Source organism: Mixophyes fleayi, chromosome 11, assembly GCF_038048845.1.
Source record: "Mixophyes fleayi isolate aMixFle1 chromosome 11, aMixFle1.hap1, whole genome shotgun sequence".
Taxonomy (NCBI): domain Eukaryota; kingdom Metazoa; phylum Chordata; class Amphibia; order Anura; family Limnodynastidae; genus Mixophyes; species Mixophyes fleayi.
Window position 1 is genome coordinate 13,196,456 of NC_134412.1, and position 17,119 is coordinate 13,213,574.

Here is a 17,119-nt window from a genome sequence, read left to right on the forward strand (position 1 = left end):
GACAGTAGGGAGGTATGATACAATTGTACTTACAGTTTTTGTTTTAATATATATATATATATCAATTTAATAGTATATCTGTCTATATATAAAAGAAGAAGTTTTTTTGTTTCTTTGTTTGTTAGTTTGTTGGCGAAATATCTTCCACAGCTCTCAAGGTAAAGCTGCCAAATAATAGCTGTAAGCTTTTAGACCACATAGCAACAACGCCACAATGCAACAAAGCGACAGAGCGACAAATATTGAAAACATCATTTTTGGGTTGTAAACAATTGTTTGACTGCTGGAAGGAAACCTCGCGACAACATGACATAACGAGAACGCGACAGAGCCTTTTTGGCTGTTCACCAAATAATTTGCTAATATATAAAAACTGATACATATTACAAAATCGAACAGGGTGACCCTGCTTGTAAAATAATATAAAGAAAGGGATATGTTATAATGCGTAAGACTGAATTAAACAAAATGATTCATTTGCTAACTTGCATTGAGGTGTAAAATTTGCCTTGACCACAGAAACCAGTCGGATACTTGTTGTTGTTGTCATTCATGTCATTGCACCGCTCTGCAATTGCCCACAATGGTTTCACATGTCGTCCAATTCAAAGTACTCAAAAGTCAACAAAAACAGCTCCGTTTGTACAACTGAAACCTCATCTCAAAATATTGTCCCTCACACCCTATTAGATCTACCTCTGACCTGCACCTCACCTACACTCTCATAACCACCTCTCACTTCCGCCTTTAAGACTTCTCCCGTGCTGCTACCAACTTATAAATTCCTTACCAGCCCCGGTCAGACTCTCTCACAACCTTCAAAACTTTAAATGCTCTCTGAAAAACCTTCTTTTTATTAGTGTTTACAGTACTTCCAACTATACTACCCTTACAACTGTCCCAATCTCCACTTTGAGCTACACTCACTCCTCTTGTCAGCTTTGTGTCATATCCCGGGAGAAGTAAATTGTTGGTTGCATCAGAGGGGGGGTTTAATTTGTTCCAGGTTTGCCTTTCAAAATGTTGGTAGATATGCAAAACCATATAAATTGATTTGCATGTCCGTCTTGAGCCTAGCAGATTTTTGTAAAAATCGGTCTGGTTATGAAGGGTCAGAGGGTCAGAAAGCATAAAAGGAATACAAACTGGAAAAACAAGGTATTATATAGCAACGATCTGCATACATAATGATATTAGCATGCCTTGGATCCGGCCTGGCCAACCTGTGGCTCTCCAGGTGTTGTGAAACTACAAGTCCCTACAAGCCATGACAGCCTTCATCTGGTTATCCACTGGAAAAGCATGCTGGGGCTTGTAGTTTCACAACACCTGGAGAGTCACAGGTTTGCTAGGCTTGCCTTGGAAAATTAAGCCTTACTTAGTTTCGGGTTGTTGTAAATCCAGTAAGCTCAATGTGTCCTATGGCTTTCCAGATCATGTACGGTGGACTGCTGAATTGAATTCTTACTACATAATGATTTTATATAGGATCCTATATATAGATATATATATAACTACTTCTTTTTGTCTTCTCAGGGAGGGCTATCGTGGAGTCGGTAATCTGACCAATGCTATGTGGCTGATCCCCATCACCTTCCTAACTATTGGCTATGGGGATTTGGTGCCTCAATCTGTGTGCGGCAAGATGGTGTGCCTGTTTACTGGAGTGATGGTGAGCACAGGAAAGACGTGGGGGCAAGAGGAATGGACATAGACTTACACTGCTGACACTGGATAACTGTTTAACCTTTTTTAAGGCTCCTCAGTGCAAGATTATGGTCAGTTTGTAAAGTGCTGTAGGATTAATATTATTCAGACCAGTAGAGTGGCCCAAGTGACCCAAGCTCATCATATGGTGAAAATTCTGGTCGCTATTATGTAGATGCAGACTAAGTACGCTGACTTAGGCACATTGGGGCCACGAGCACTGCAAGGTGGGAACATGCCTAGCACTTCAAAAGCACTAGGCTGCCGTGTTCTCTCTTTCACTCCCCTCCAAACCCCTTCATTGCAGTGCCCACAGCACCCGTTCAACATGAACAGAATACCTACCACTGATTGGGGCAAAGCAGTCGCAAATGGGATGCTGGGACAGAGCCCGGAAATCGGGACTGTCCCACCTGAATGGGGACGGTTAGGAGGTAAGGATTATGTGATTATTACAGAATTATCATGCAAGGAGGGGAATGGTGGTAAGCAGGAAGCCAGAGACTAAAAATCAGATACCTGAAGTAGCAGAGTCCTCTAACAGCACAAAGTTGACAGGATGACAAGGTTTAGCCTGTGACTACAGCTGGCTACCGATTTTGCCATAAGTAGGGAGTCACAACCTGAGAGATAGCTAAAGAGCAGCTTTTTGTTTGGTGTGCTATTAGTTTGGTATGTGGTCAGCATATAGTCAGAGCACCCTTTTGTTAGTTGTCCCCTCTTCTTTGTCCGTATGTCTCCAGTTTTAAAGTGGATAGGACTGTGACTTTTGTCCTGATTCCAGGACAATTGGGAAGTGTGTGCCACTAACAGATGCCTCTTAAATGCCCAGCTTTTCCAAAAGTGCACATCCCAATGTGTCGTGGCCATGCTCCTGTGTAACATGATCACAACTAATTCATGGCGACCCGGGCACATTTTCCAGACTAGGGAATTCTTAATAATTGGTAGGCATGCCTTTAAGCAGGGTATAGTAACATAATTCCAACACTTAATATGAAAGACTTAGGCATAATGCCATAAAAAAGAAACCGCACACAGTAGCACGTTGTTTGTCAAATAACAATTGTTTATGGATTGTTTGGAAAATAAATATTAGTGTCTGGTTTTGTGTCTGTTGTCTAAGTGATAACTGAGCGCAGTGTTAATGTTTGCCCATGAATTTGCTGCTTAACAAATGAGCAGATGCTCAGGTCTTTGTGGTATAACCACTTAGAGATGCCACACATCTTTACTAGTTTAGCTGTATTATTCAGTAGCGGTCACTGTGCACTTACGAGGCGTTTCTGGTGTCATTCTGAGCATGTGACACAAAAAAACTAGTTTTGTATTTATCATGAATTAAACCCTTAATTTTCATGGGTTTTTTTTAATACTGTCAACAAAATGTGAATTGTACTAACATTTACACAGGAGTGGCAGTCATTTTGTGCCCTGAACCAATATTCATGTGAATGGTGCCTAGCGATTCAATAGGAAACAGTGGCTTCCCTGAAGCTTTAAACACCAAGGGGTATATTTACTAAACTGCGTGTTTGAAAAAGTGTAAATGTTGCCTATAGCAACCAATCAGATTCTAGTTATCATTTATTTAGTATATTCTACAAAATGACAGCTAGACTCTGATTGGTTGCTATAGGCAACATCACCACTTTTCCAAACCTGCAGTTTAATAAATATACCCCCAAGTACCTCTTGATTTTCAGTTTATGCTGTTACATTTAACCTATTATTCATTTTTTAAATACGACAAGCCTCCCCAGAAATGTGCAAATCATGACATGTATATTTCATTATACAGAGAGATGATCACACTAGTGCTCAATCTTCCTGGAACATCAAATCTCAAGTTTGTTATTATTTTGTGACCTCAAAAAAGTTGGGGAAACAAAGTACTAAATATATGACGACATGCTGGCATACACTAGAATGGGCAAGATGTGGCCATTGTGGGTATTGACAAAGAGGACGGATCGTTTCCTATACACCAGGGCCCGTTAGTCAAGTCCGAAGATGACCAAGTGCACACACACAAACATTCTGATAGCAGTAACCTCCTGTCTGCATTTTCCAGTTATGGCGTCATTGGATTATTATAGGGCTTCACGCTGGGGGCCACACACTCTGCAATATCTGGTCAATTTCCTGATATTGCCAAGAATAACACAGCATGTGTGGTCAGCTTGGTACCTGCCCACGTTCTCTGCAGAAGCTATGAGTTTCCCGCCCACTAGTCTTGTTAGTAATGTGTGGATGGAGCACTACTACTGCTAGAACTCATTACATCTGCACACAGTGGAAACCACAATGACTGACAATGATTTAGCCTGCAGATTAGTTTGCAAACATAATGCATGTTGCAATATTAATATTGGATTGATGTCTTTTAGTTTGAAGGATTATTTTTAAATCAGACCCGTTGCAGACACAGAACTGCGCATTAAACAAGTCCGCACTGACAGCACATAAATTAACACGTTTGTATTTACTGAATGTTGCAGCTGTATCGTTTCTTCTATATACACCTCATTATATGTCTGCGTGAAGTTATCCATTGTCTGGGCAGCTTGGAATATTCATGGGTGTTAATGAGAGTATGAAAAGGCCATGTACTGGCAGGAGCATGCTCAGTGAGCTCCTGAGAATCATCCTGTGACATCATCAAACTGCCAGCTTTCAGCCCATTGGCTCAGAGAGATCATAGGAGATTACTGTCACAGGACACATAAACGGCTATTTTAAATAATGCTGAAGGAAATAGCAGACAATGAGGGAGGGGGGCACACTTTTATAGCTTATTTTATGTATACTAATCATTGTGGTATGGATTGTCTCAGGTTGTATTATTGTTAGAATTTTGTTTTTCAATTGCATGATAGATTTACAAGTCAAGTAACATTTTTGCTTTTTTGTTAGTATTTATAACATGAAGGACAACCTCCCGCTAATAAATAATGTTATATTTATCTCATAGCTCTGAATGTTGTACCTTCTGTAATTTGCCTTAGCATACACACCAACCAATAGTCCTAAATTTGGTGTAACTGTCCTGATTTGCAGACCACAAAAGGGGTCGCTACTTTGCCAGACCTTGGGCGTGACTTTGCCATAATGTGGGTGCGGTTGGTGGGTAGGACCAGATTTTGGGCACCTAATGCAGAACTTATTTCATCCTTATCTTGCCTTTACCACTGCTGGGAAGATGTACTTAGGATGCGTATGGTAAGATATAATCGTGGACCTAGTAACTCAATTTGTTCTATGACTCTGTGTTCCAGGGGGTCGGATGTACGGCTCTGATTGTTGCCGTAGCTGCTCAGAAGTTAGAGTTCACCAAGGCGGAAAAGCATGTACATAATTTCATGATGGACATACACTACATGAAGCAGGTAAGCTCTTCCTCATTGGGTGTTAAACACGTATAAATGTGACGTTCAACAGCACGGTGACTAAATGGCTAGCACTTCTGCCTTACAGCACTGGGGTCATGAGTTCAATTCCCGACCATGGCCTTATCTGTGAGGAGTTTGTTCTCCCCGTGTTTGCGTGGGTTTCCTCCGGGTGCTCCGGTTTCCTCCCACACACCAAAAACATACTGGTAGGTTAATTGGCTGCTAACAAAATTGACCCTAGTCTGTGTGTCTGTGTCTGTGTGTTAGGGAATTTAGACTGTAAGCCCCCAATGGGGCAGGGACTGATGTGAATGAGTTCTCTGTACAGCGCTGCAGAATTAGTGGCGCTATATAAATAAATGATGATGATGATACAGTACAGAGGATTTGGGGATTTTTCCTCAGCTGTTAAGACTGCATGCAATGATTTTGTTCTAGTATATTTTCCATATATGCCAACCTTTTGAAGCTGGCTTCCGGGAGCTGGGGGGAAAGAGGTGGGCGTGTGGGTGCGAGACTTCAAAAACGCATCATTTTGGTCCCACCCCCACTATAAAATGCAGAAATTCACGGCATTGAATAGCAGGGGCTAGGCTTGCTGACGTGTTTAAGACCCGCCCCCGATATTCAAAGCCGTTAATTTAAAAAAAAATTAGGATCCGGGAGTTGTGTCTACTCTTCCGGGAGTCCGGGAGGACTCCCCGAAATTCAGGAGCCTCCCGGAAATTCCAGGAGAGTAGGCAAGTATGATATTTTCCATGGCCCTTCCAGAATAATTGCAATAGGAAAACATGTTAGAATTATATTACCATATAAAAGTCCTCAATAAAACAGGAAAAAAAAAATGTAGTCAAAAATATAGAAATGTGGGCTGATGGCAGCATTTAAAGAACAGCTCTTCCCATTTTGAATATTGGTGTACCAGTCACCTATTCACACTGGGAGGTGAAACATCATGAAACTGCAGCGCACTAGGAACTAGTGACATCACTGAATCATTTTGCGATGTGATTGGTTATTCTACGGTCTTATGGATATTGGTTTAGTTTACAAACTGGCTGCCCCCACCATATATAGGCGACTGGTACACCTTAATGGTTCATTTTCAGAACAGACTGGTGCGTATTCCAAGTACACTTAAATAAAGGTAAAAAAATACAATTTATATTTTCATATATGAAGCGTGAAAGTAAAATATATTGTTCAGTGTTAATCTGACATTCCACTGCAGCCCTGTTAAAACGTGAATGAGCTCCTCACTCCTGACGCTGAGAGTGCAGTGATTTCAGCTGCTGTGACATCACTGACCTTGCTCTTGTGTGTGAATCCATCCATCCACACAGAACATTCCAGAAACACTAGACAGCCAACCTGTCAGTCCTTCTCTGTCTTATCTGAAGCACTCCCCACCTTCAATGAAAAACATTTTTAGGTGCACTTTGACCCAAAGTGACTATCCCGAAGCCCGCTCCCTCTCATGACCTAGTTAAGTAATAAATTACGTTAAATCGAGCGGTATTTTAGGAGGTTGTGGTTCTAAAGGTGGTTGGTTCTAGGATAGACTTGTGATAATTTTACTGTTCCCACCGTGGACGTTTTCAGATTTATGGAACAACCCAAAAAACTAGGTGCAGAATTCTGGTTACGGCTGTTTCCATAGAATATGAAGTGGCAATGGACCATACAATGCCCTTGGCAGACAATTAGGGGTTCTTGTTCACCTATAAAAACATTGTCTTTTTGCAGATTACAAATCATCCTTATAGCTTTTGATATACATTAATATCTAATACTGCGTTACTTGCTCTTGAAGTCCCCACAGTAGGATGCATTCATTAACATGGCATTGAAGTATAAAGTTTGCACTAAACCATTGAACCAATCAGACACTTGCTTTCATTGTCTTCCTTGCACTTAACAAATAAAACATTATTGCTGATTGGTTGCTCTGGATCAGTGCAAATTTTGTCAAATGATCACCTATAGATTCTATTTAAGGCCAAATTGTTTGGTTTTGAACTTCCCTATTTTGATTGTAACACCAACCTCCGTTAAATAGAAAATGGAAAATTTGGAATCCAGACCTAGAAGCCTTGGGAGTTATAAGTGTAGGAACAACTCTACTTAATACAATGGTAAATCCATCTGCACAATACAGGCAGCTTAAGTGCCAAGTTCCTGTCACAGGAGCAGTAATACGCACTATGAACACCGCAGGGAGTTTGGCCCTCCCTGTGTCTGTAATGCGCAGGCAAATAGAGTGGATAGATAAATAATTATAATGCACTGGGAAATCACAGAGGAGTTGTGGAAAGTTCCAATACCGCCACTGAATGGGACCCAGTGCGACAGTCTTTATGGTGGTTTCTGGACAATGGCCTTGTCGTTCTATTATTACAGGGAACGGAGACCTTTTAATCCATCTCCAGATCTATAAGGTGCTTTTCATAGTTACACAATGCAGGGAGGGCGAGAGGCAGACTGTGACCTCTAGTTTCTTATTATAGTTGGGTCACAAGACTCGCGCTTCCTCAAAGGAAGCAATTAAGTTTTCCATTCAGGAAAACAGACGTTTATGAAGCCTGTTGTGGCCGATCTAAAACTGAAAGTCAATCAGGTGCATAAAACAACAGTCCTGCGAAATATCCCTCTAGATTCAACCTCTTGGGAATACAAGTTAATCATCATCTTCATCAATATAGCGACAGGAAATTCCGTAGCGCTTTACAATTGGGAACAAATACAGTAATAAAACAATACTGGGTAATACAGACAGAGAGGTAAGAAGACCCTGCTCGCAAGCTTACAATCTATGGGATCCATCATTGGAAATGAAACTTAATTTATGCAAATTTCTGTGGGACAAAAACATACTAGTAGGTTAATTGGCTGCAATCAAATTGACCATAGTCTCTGTCTGTGTGTGTGTGTTTTAGGGAATTTAGACTGTAAGCCCCAATGGGACAGGGAGTTCTTTGTACAGCGCTGCGGAATTAGTGCTGCTACATAAATAGATGATGATGTGGGTCAGCTGTTGTAGAACTACAATTCCCAGCATGCTGTGCCAGCCGGGCATAGTGATGTAGAGGTAGAAAGCAGTTTATAGAACGCATTGCAATATGTCAGAATGAGCAATCTGTGTCCAAGCTGCGGTACGTAAAGAAAATATGTTCTTCATTTCCTAATATGAAAGTGGCTGTTTCTGCAGATCAAGTGCGCGGCTGCCAACGTCCTGGGGGAGGCCTGGCTGTTGCACAGACACACTATGCAGGGGGAAAGCGCCAAGATCCGACTGCACCAGAGGGAGCTGCTGGGAGCTATTCACATGTAAGTCTGTCTACCTGCATACTTCACAAACTATTTAAAAAAAAAATAGCTAAATTGGAAAAAATAAGCTCCACTAACATATGCATATATAGTAATGAGATTAATCATTAACAAGCAGCGTTTGCTGCTTTTTCCCGTCCTCCCTGCTCCAAAATTCTGCATCACCCCTGAGGCGAGGGGGAGGTCAACTCTTCTTCGTTTTCAGAAGATCTATGCTGTATGTAACGCAACGAAGCTCTGTATGTAAATATTGCATATGGTTTCGCTCTGCTACACAACATATTTAGAGCCTAGTGTACTTCCCTGAAACCTTTCAGTCTCTCTCAACTTTCCAGTCCGGGGCAGAACAGCGGCGTGCCCCAAAACCAAAGTGATTCGGCACATACACTGGAAAGCTCCAGCTGCATCACCTTACCTTTAGAGCTTCATCATGAATGCATCTGAGTGAGCACATTAAGTGGTATATTTACTAAACTGCGGGTTTGAAAAGTAGAGATGTTGCCTATAGCAACCAATCAGATTCTAGTTATCATTTATTTAGTACATTCTACAAAATGACAGCTAGAATCTGACTGGTTGCTATAGGCAATATATCCATTTTTTTCATAAACTGCAGTTTAGTAAATATACCCCTCGGACTGTAAACCCATTCCTGCTGAAAGAAAAACTTGGACTTTAATGCAACCTAATTTTATTTCTCCCACAGATTTCGTCACCGAAGGATAAAACACAAAAACCTGAAGGATCAGGTCAATTCCATGGTTGATATTTCCAAAGTAAGAAGTGAAAACGGTGCTGAATAAGTGAAAAAACATTGACTTACTGCAAATGTCCTTTAGATCATGATAGAAATTTCAGAAAGGGTGAAAACATTTGACCATTTTGTAACGGCATAATAAATATTGTATTTACCGGGTGTTTATAAGATGCAATATGAGGCATATATTTTGTTTTCATATAGATTTCCCTCTTCTTAATCTTCAAATGCTAAAACTAACAGAACATAACTGAGATCTTATTCAAATGGTAAATCACAACATTCAGGTTGGTAATCGGAATGGTCGGAATATCATCAATGACGATGACCACCAGAGACACTTGTCATTGCTTACCTTATTTCTCCATGGTGCAGTCATGGTTGATAGATAAAGTGGAACTTTAAATGTATATGTGATCTAGCATATTTTGGACCCTGCAATAACCGTTTTTGTCCTCCAGATGCAGATGATCATGACCGACCTGGACTACAACTTGACCTCCTCACACCAGGACTTGGAGAAGAGGATCGACCAGCTGGACAAGAAACTGGATGAGATCAGTCGTTTAATAATGACAGCTATAGAGTCTCCGCAATTGTCCCACTGACAAAGAGCAGCCAAATAACCCATTCTTCTTGGATTACTCAGTTTGTTTACCACTGAAGAATTGTCTTCCACTTAAAGTGCCTCGTCTTTGTCAGAGGAGCTCAGGAACACAACGCATTTTGGTTGTTTACAGAATGCATAGGACTGATTTCTAGATGAACTAGTAAACTTGACTTCAACACTACTGATGTTCTCTTTGAAGTAATGAGGCTGAAGTGTGGTCCCTGTGGATGAATAATATCACACATGGAAAATATAGATGATAAACTCGTATGTCCATCGTCCGATGGAGCAAATATATTTTAAAATGGGAGATTTGTAATGTAGGTGTAAAGACATACATAGTAAATTACATTACTGTTGACAAAGTGAACCTTGTCTAATCTGTAGTTGGTTAGGAAGTGAGGGGACTGTGATCACAAGTGCAACATGTGTCTAAGGAAGTTCTGGAAACGGAAGGCGCGAATATTTGTTGGATCTTGACTGTCGTTGCTGCAAGCAGCACATACATGGAAAAGAAACATGGCTTTTGTAGTTTAGGATTCACAAGTAAATACAGGAAGGTTACAATAGTCTATGCAGGATTGCAAACAGCAAAAGTAAATCTTAGAAAAAAAATTGTATATTTTTTAACTGAAATTCAAACAAATACTAGTGTTCCTTTTAAAAGTCTACATGCGGAATTGATTTTAAATGATTATATGTATATAAAAATCAAGGGCGATACCTTTTCAGAACAAAGGGTTAATCAAAAATAATGTACACAAAGTAACTATGCAAAAGTTGGCTTCTAAAAGGTGTCCAGGGTTCATAGTTTGTGCTTATTAGTAGCCCACAAGATTTTGGTTATTAAAAAAAAGATTGTATCTGTCCTGATCCTTATATTATTTGTATAGTATATAGATGGCTGTGCTAATTGGCCGTACCGCACTTTGGATGTAAGCTTGGAAACAGGGTAGGTTTATTTTAAATGGGTAAGTTGGTAAAGGGTACAGTAATATAACATAAATATATTCTAATTGGCAAAGTGTGCACACTGCACCCCCAAAAAGACAACAGGAATATTAATTCTCTTGCTGACAAAACCACACTGATCACAATCAAATTCTTTGCACTAATTTTATAAATTATGTAGATTTGGGGGTTGTCTTCTCTCATCAATCAGCTACTAAAATGAATATACAACAAAACTAGAGAAGAGAATATCAAAAAGCCTTTTTTTCTTGATTTAATTTCCTTTGATACAGTGATCTTCACCATTCCTGTAGTAGAAACCTACACATTTTAAATAAATCAAGCCTTGGGGGTAAATGTATCAAGCTGAGAGTTTTCCGGTGGGTTTGAAAAGTGGAGATGTTGCCTATGGCAACCAATCAGATTCTAGCTATCATTTTGTAGAATGTGCTAAGTCAATCATAGCTAGAATCTGATTGTTTTTTCCAACCCAACGGAAAACTCTCAGCTTGATACATTTACATTTCACCTCTGAGAATGTTACCCCTGGTTAGACTGTGTCATACTATTAGAACAATTGGCAACACCACCAGAAGTCATCTACAACCTAGTCTAGGTTCCCCGTAAGCTGTGGGTGCTAGAAATTAAAGATAAAATTAGGACATCACTACATAGACTTGAATTTAGAATCTACTATCTACTATACACAATGGACACATTTCTTAAAAGGTCCAGGAGATGTTGAGGAGCGACACAATACTACAAAAGTTCTTCTTATTGCCAGATCTATTAGTGCAGGCTGGGAGAGCAGGGGCTGGTTGGCAAATTTTAGCAGTCTATTAGAAACTTTAAGGGAAAAAAAAGCAGTCTGGTACCCAGCCCAACGTAGCCAACTATGGGACCAGTTGTTAGGAACCCCTCCAGCCGGCACAACACAACCCGGAGTCTACTCTGCCAATCAGGTGTTCACTGGAGCCCCTGATGGTGGGGACAGACTGGGCTGCAGACTGACAGAGGGTCGTGAAGTGTGTACCGGCTGGGGGGAACCCAGACAAGCGGAGTGAGGTCCACGCAGAGGTCAAGGGCCGGCAGCAGGTAGCAAATCCAGATAACAAACCGGGGTCAAGGGTCACAGGTAAACAAGAGATACGGTAACAGGCCAAAGGTCAGGGTCACGGGATACACAAGCGAAGTCCAAATCCAAAGCCAAGGGTCATACACGAGAGGTCAGCAGAATACAATAGACAGGAACAGGAACAAGCAGGTCAGCAGACTGAGGAACAGAAGCTATAACCGGCGATGAGGCAGCAGACCTCATTGCCTTAAATAGTAAGCCCAGCCAATCAGAGCCTAGCTCTTGCAATATCCAGCCCCCTTGCACCTAATAATTAATTAGCCCGCAGGCAAATAATACACTAAGCGCATGCGCTCAGCTACTCACCGCCGGGACGCAGCGCTGAAGCGTCCATCCGTTGCCCCGGCATCGGCCGGGTTATGGGCGGAAGTGACGTCGCGGTCGCCATAGCGACGGCCGGGACGTGGGTAAGTGAGTCGCGGCGGCTGGGCACCGCCGCGGCTCGTAACATCAGTCTGGGGAGCTAGATGTCCCCCTGTCCCTGGCGAGATGAGACTCAGATGTCCTCTGATTCTTCTACTGTTGGGTTCTTCTACTTACACCACCATTTATAATCTAGGGAAAACCAAGACTATTGTGAAAGGGCCTTTGGCTCCCAGCATTAGAAACATACAGCGCTAAGTTTGAACGCTGTGTACAGCTATAAGGGAGCCATGACCAGACCTCAATGGTTCCTGCTCCAGGAGTGTCATTGACTGGATAACCATCATAGTTAGTGAGTTGTGTTTTCCATCTCTTGGTCATATTCTCAGATGTTTCTGAGATTGCCTTAACATATGGAATGTACCTGCCTCATTCCTGTATAGAAAAACTAGGGGGTAAATGTATCAAGCTGAGAGTTTTCCGGCGGGTTTCAAAAGTGGAGTTGTTGCCTATAGCAACCAATCAGATTCTAGCTGTCCTTTTGTAGAATGCACTAGATAAATGATAGCTAGAATCTGATTGGTTTATCAAACCAGCCGGAAAACTCTCAGCTTGATAAATTTACCCCTAGGAGTGCAGCATGCATGTTAATTGCCGTGTAGCATGTGCATATCATATGTGTTCGGATTGACACGACAGAGCTGGTAACCCTAGAGAGATGAGTGAGCGTTGAGTAAGAAACCTGTGGCTCAGCCAATGGAGAATGCTAGGACAGATATGGTCGGGGCACCTGGAGGTCCATATACCCTTTTTATATACAGTAAGACAATAAAAAACATAATAAGATAACTAATAAGCTTTGACACTGAAAATAAATGGTATCCACATACAGATATTTGTCCTTAAAAGCACCACTACGCCTATAATACAAGATGATTTAGAAATAATAGCTACTAATAACATTTGTGCACAGATATAGATGTAAGTTTCAGGCTCTAAATATATTTTGGACGCCTTTGCTGTCAGCCCCCCTCCCCCCAGCTCAGTCTGAAATCACTGACAACAGAGAACAATTGCTTATACTTAGCTGCACAGCAAGTGTAAACACAGTGTTACATACCTCAAGTTCTGTGACGGGAGGAGAAATTGCCTATATATTTGTGAATGTTATTAGTAGATATTATATAAAGTGTTGTCATTAGTAGTAAAGAAATAAAAACACACATTTGGAAAATTAGATATACAAGCAACAATTCAGTTACGTTTATAGACAGGGTCATAAACCACTGGGGAGAGGGGGACAGATACTCATTTGGTTGGGGTATCGTATTAAGACGACATACATTTTTTTTTTTTAACAAGGGTTCCCTGCAGACTTAACTCTTTAATAACACACAAGTGCATTTCAAATGACGGGAGACATTTTTCACACTACATCCTAAAACACTTATTCCTGTGTATAAATATTTTCTTTAAAGTCACATTACAGTAATTGGGGACATGTTAGTAAAAAGGACCTTTCCTCTATTTTCGTTAATTAAATGTTCTCCCTATGTTCAGCAAATAAGCTTCAATTCATTTGCGTTTTTACTGCCCTGAGACTCTTCTCTCCTCAATATTATTTATTGTACAAAACAGATTTGTAAATTTTATAAGAATAAAATTTGGCTATTGGATAAGCTGTTGTCTCTTCATCTCTGGGTCAGTAGAAAGATTTTATGATTCAACCTAAAAACTTTGTGCGGACAAAAACACCCGCTCTAAAGTTATTCCATCAGGTTTATTTTCTAGTGCGGTTTGCGTCATAAATAGAATCACATAGAAGATATGTTGCACCACCTAGTGATAGAGCACTGTTACTGCGGGCTAATGGAAATCCCTAACCGATATTAAATTATTTCACATTTCACTTTGTTCATTTTGTCTTAATAACGGTTGTTTCTAGCATTATTTTAAGTAATACTTTTTAGAAAACAGGGCAGCAGTTTTCCCATATCCACTCCATTGTATTTGAACTTCAATTCCTGCAGATAGCATATCATCACCTAGGGGTATATTTACTAAACTGCGGGTTTGAAAAAGTGGAGATGTTGCCTATAGCAACCTATCAGATTCTAGCTGTCATTTTGTAGACTGCACTAAATAAATGATAACTAGAATCTGATTGGTTGCTATAGGCAACATCTCCACTTTTTCAAACCCAGTTTAGTAAATATACCCCATAGTCTCACCTCAACACACTGCTCTTTAGTCCTTTCTTTACATTAAAAAAAAATACAAGAGAGGAATAGACTAAAATGAGACAGCTTGCAGATTGCTGCCAAATTGATTTAAACTAATGAAACTATAATAAACAATTGATGCTCATATATGTATAAATACCTGTATACAATATCAGTATAAATGGTGTTAAAATGCTGTAGCTTATGATCGATGAGTGTTGAAGTCATCACTTCATCATCATTTATTTATATAGCGCCACTAATTCCGCAGCGCTGTACAGAGAACTCACTCACATCAGTCCCTGCCCCATTGGGGCTTACAGTCTAAATTCCCTAACACACACAGACTAGGGTCAATTTTTAGCAGCCAATTAACCTACCAGTATGTTTTTGGAGTGTGGGAGGAAACTGGAGCACCAGGAGTAAACCCACGCAAATATGGGGAGAACATACAAACTCCACACAGATAAGGCCATGGTCGGGAATTGAACTCATGACCCCAGTGCTGTAAGGCAGAAGTGCTAACCACTGAGCCACCATGCTGGCCATGCTTTTTGTCCATGGGGAATAAAACATCTCAGATTGTAAATTGTTAGATATTATAAATCCTTGGATTTCCACGATCTGTGTCTAATCACTCAGGGCCCGATTTTGAATTAGGAGCAAAGCAATTAAAAGGAGCAACTTTGCACCTGGACAAACCATGTTACAATGCAAGAGGTACAAATTGACTTATTTTTTTTTGCACACAAGGAAAATTATTGGCTGTTTTTTTTCATTTAGCACACAAATATTTGATAGCTTTATTTTTGCAATGAAATTAAAGTTGATCTAGGACATGCCGTATCCCAACTATAAATCTGTTCCTACATTTTAAATCCCCCCCTCTAATGCAACATGGTTTTGTCAAGGTGCAAATTTGCTCCTTTCTTTTGCTTTCAACTCATAATCAGGGCCTCAGTTGGCATCCTTGTGCCTCAACGGAGCCATGTAATGGCTTCTGCTTACATTATCCAATATATTATTACAAACAGAAGCTCTATATAAAATATGAAGGCATTTGGTAATAAAACACAAAATATTTATGTGTTTCTTCCCGCTTTGTCTTATGACTTAATCATTTCTAATAATCTTCTTTACAAAACATTAACACCTTTCAACACATGCTGTCTCACATGCAGCATATATGTGTATATTTGAGATGTTCTGTGAACTGGCGTGGAGAAAGACCTTATTTGCCTTTGTGGGGACGAAGTGGGGGGGGGGGGTGGGGGTAGAATGTCTGTCATTTCGGTGATATCACAAAGCGCAGAGGACTTGGCTGTCAGCTTAGAGTGGAGACAGCATTCTATAAAGAGACCATGTGACAATCAGGTTATTATGAAAATACCGATATTAATAATAATATACACCCATTAGCCACATTAAAACCACTGACAAGTGAATAACATTATCTCGTTAAAATGGCACCTATCAAGGGGTGCGATATATTAGGCAGCAAGTGAACAGTCAGTTCTTGAAGTTGATGTGTTGGAAAAAGGAAACACAGACAAGCGTATAGATCTGAGCAACTAGACAAGGGCCAAATTGTGATGGCTGGATGACTGGGTCAGAGCATCTCCAAAACGGCAGGTCTTGTGGGGTGTTCCTGGTATGCAGTGGTTAGTACCTTTATAATTATCTTAGATTTATAAGGCACCACAGTGCTCCGCACCTAAAAAAAAAAAGTGGTCCAAGGAAGGAAAATTGGTGAACCGGTGACAGGATCGTGGATGCCAAAGACTCATCGATGCTCAGGAAAATACACAGCAAAGAGATAGCCTAGAACGTTGACAAGGTCAGAGTCCTAAACCTGCAGTTCCCAATTGCTGAACTACTTCCAAGACTTGAACTGGACCGTCGATCATAGAACGTGTCAGGTATCTATGTCGTACAGACGTGTATCAAATGAGATCTCAGATTGGAGAAAAAAAAAATGAACACTACAAAAACAGGAACAAGGTAACCAGACACTGGAACGTGCCCTTTGGTCAGTTTGTGAATAGTAAATTAAATCTATGAAAAAAATAATGCAGTTGTGCTAACAATTGTGTCCACGTGAATTCAAAAATATGATATGATTCCCTCTACCGCCCAGTCCCACTACTGAAGCTGCTGCAATAGAAACTATCCTATGGCTAAATGAGCACGGTGGCTCAGTGGTTAGCACTTCTGCCTCACACCACTGGGGTCATGAGTTCGATTCCCAACCTTGGAATTATCTGTGTGGAGTTTGTATGTTCTCCCCGTGTTTACGTTGGTTTCCTCCAGGTGCTCCAGTTTCCTCCCACACTCCAAAAACATACTGGTAGGTTAATTGGCTGTTATTAAAACTGACCCTAGTCTGTGTATATTAGGGAATTTAGACTGTAAACATCAAGGGAGCAGGGACTGACACGAGTTAGTTCTCTGTACAGCGCTGCAGAATTAGTGGCGCTATCTAGATGATGATGATGATGATGATATCTATATAGATGATGTGTACTCATTGAATCATTCTCTACTACTACATATGTCTGGCTGTTTTACATAGCAACTGGCCAGTATAGAGAAATGTCAGACAAGGGAGAGGGTAAAACAATAAATACTAAAGCTTAGATTCCACCCAGAGAATGG

At 40.6% G+C, this 17,119-nt stretch overlaps 1 protein-coding gene across 1 annotated transcript in view; it reads left to right on the forward strand.

Moving 5' to 3' along the window:
• Positions 1-10,656, forward strand: part of KCNN4 (potassium calcium-activated channel subfamily N member 4) — a 55,102-nt gene extending 44,446 nt beyond the window's left edge. The window contains exons 4-8 of the mRNA XM_075191684.1: positions 1,537-1,672; positions 4,986-5,096; positions 8,308-8,426; positions 9,133-9,202; positions 9,645-10,656. Coding sequence (XP_075047785.1) covers positions 1,537-1,672; positions 4,986-5,096; positions 8,308-8,426; positions 9,133-9,202; positions 9,645-9,791 — 583 coding nt within the window. The 3' untranslated portion in view covers positions 9,792-10,656. The remainder of the gene's footprint in view (positions 1-1,536; positions 1,673-4,985; positions 5,097-8,307; positions 8,427-9,132; positions 9,203-9,644) is intronic.
• The last annotated feature ends 6,463 nt before the right edge of the window (positions 10,657-17,119 follow it).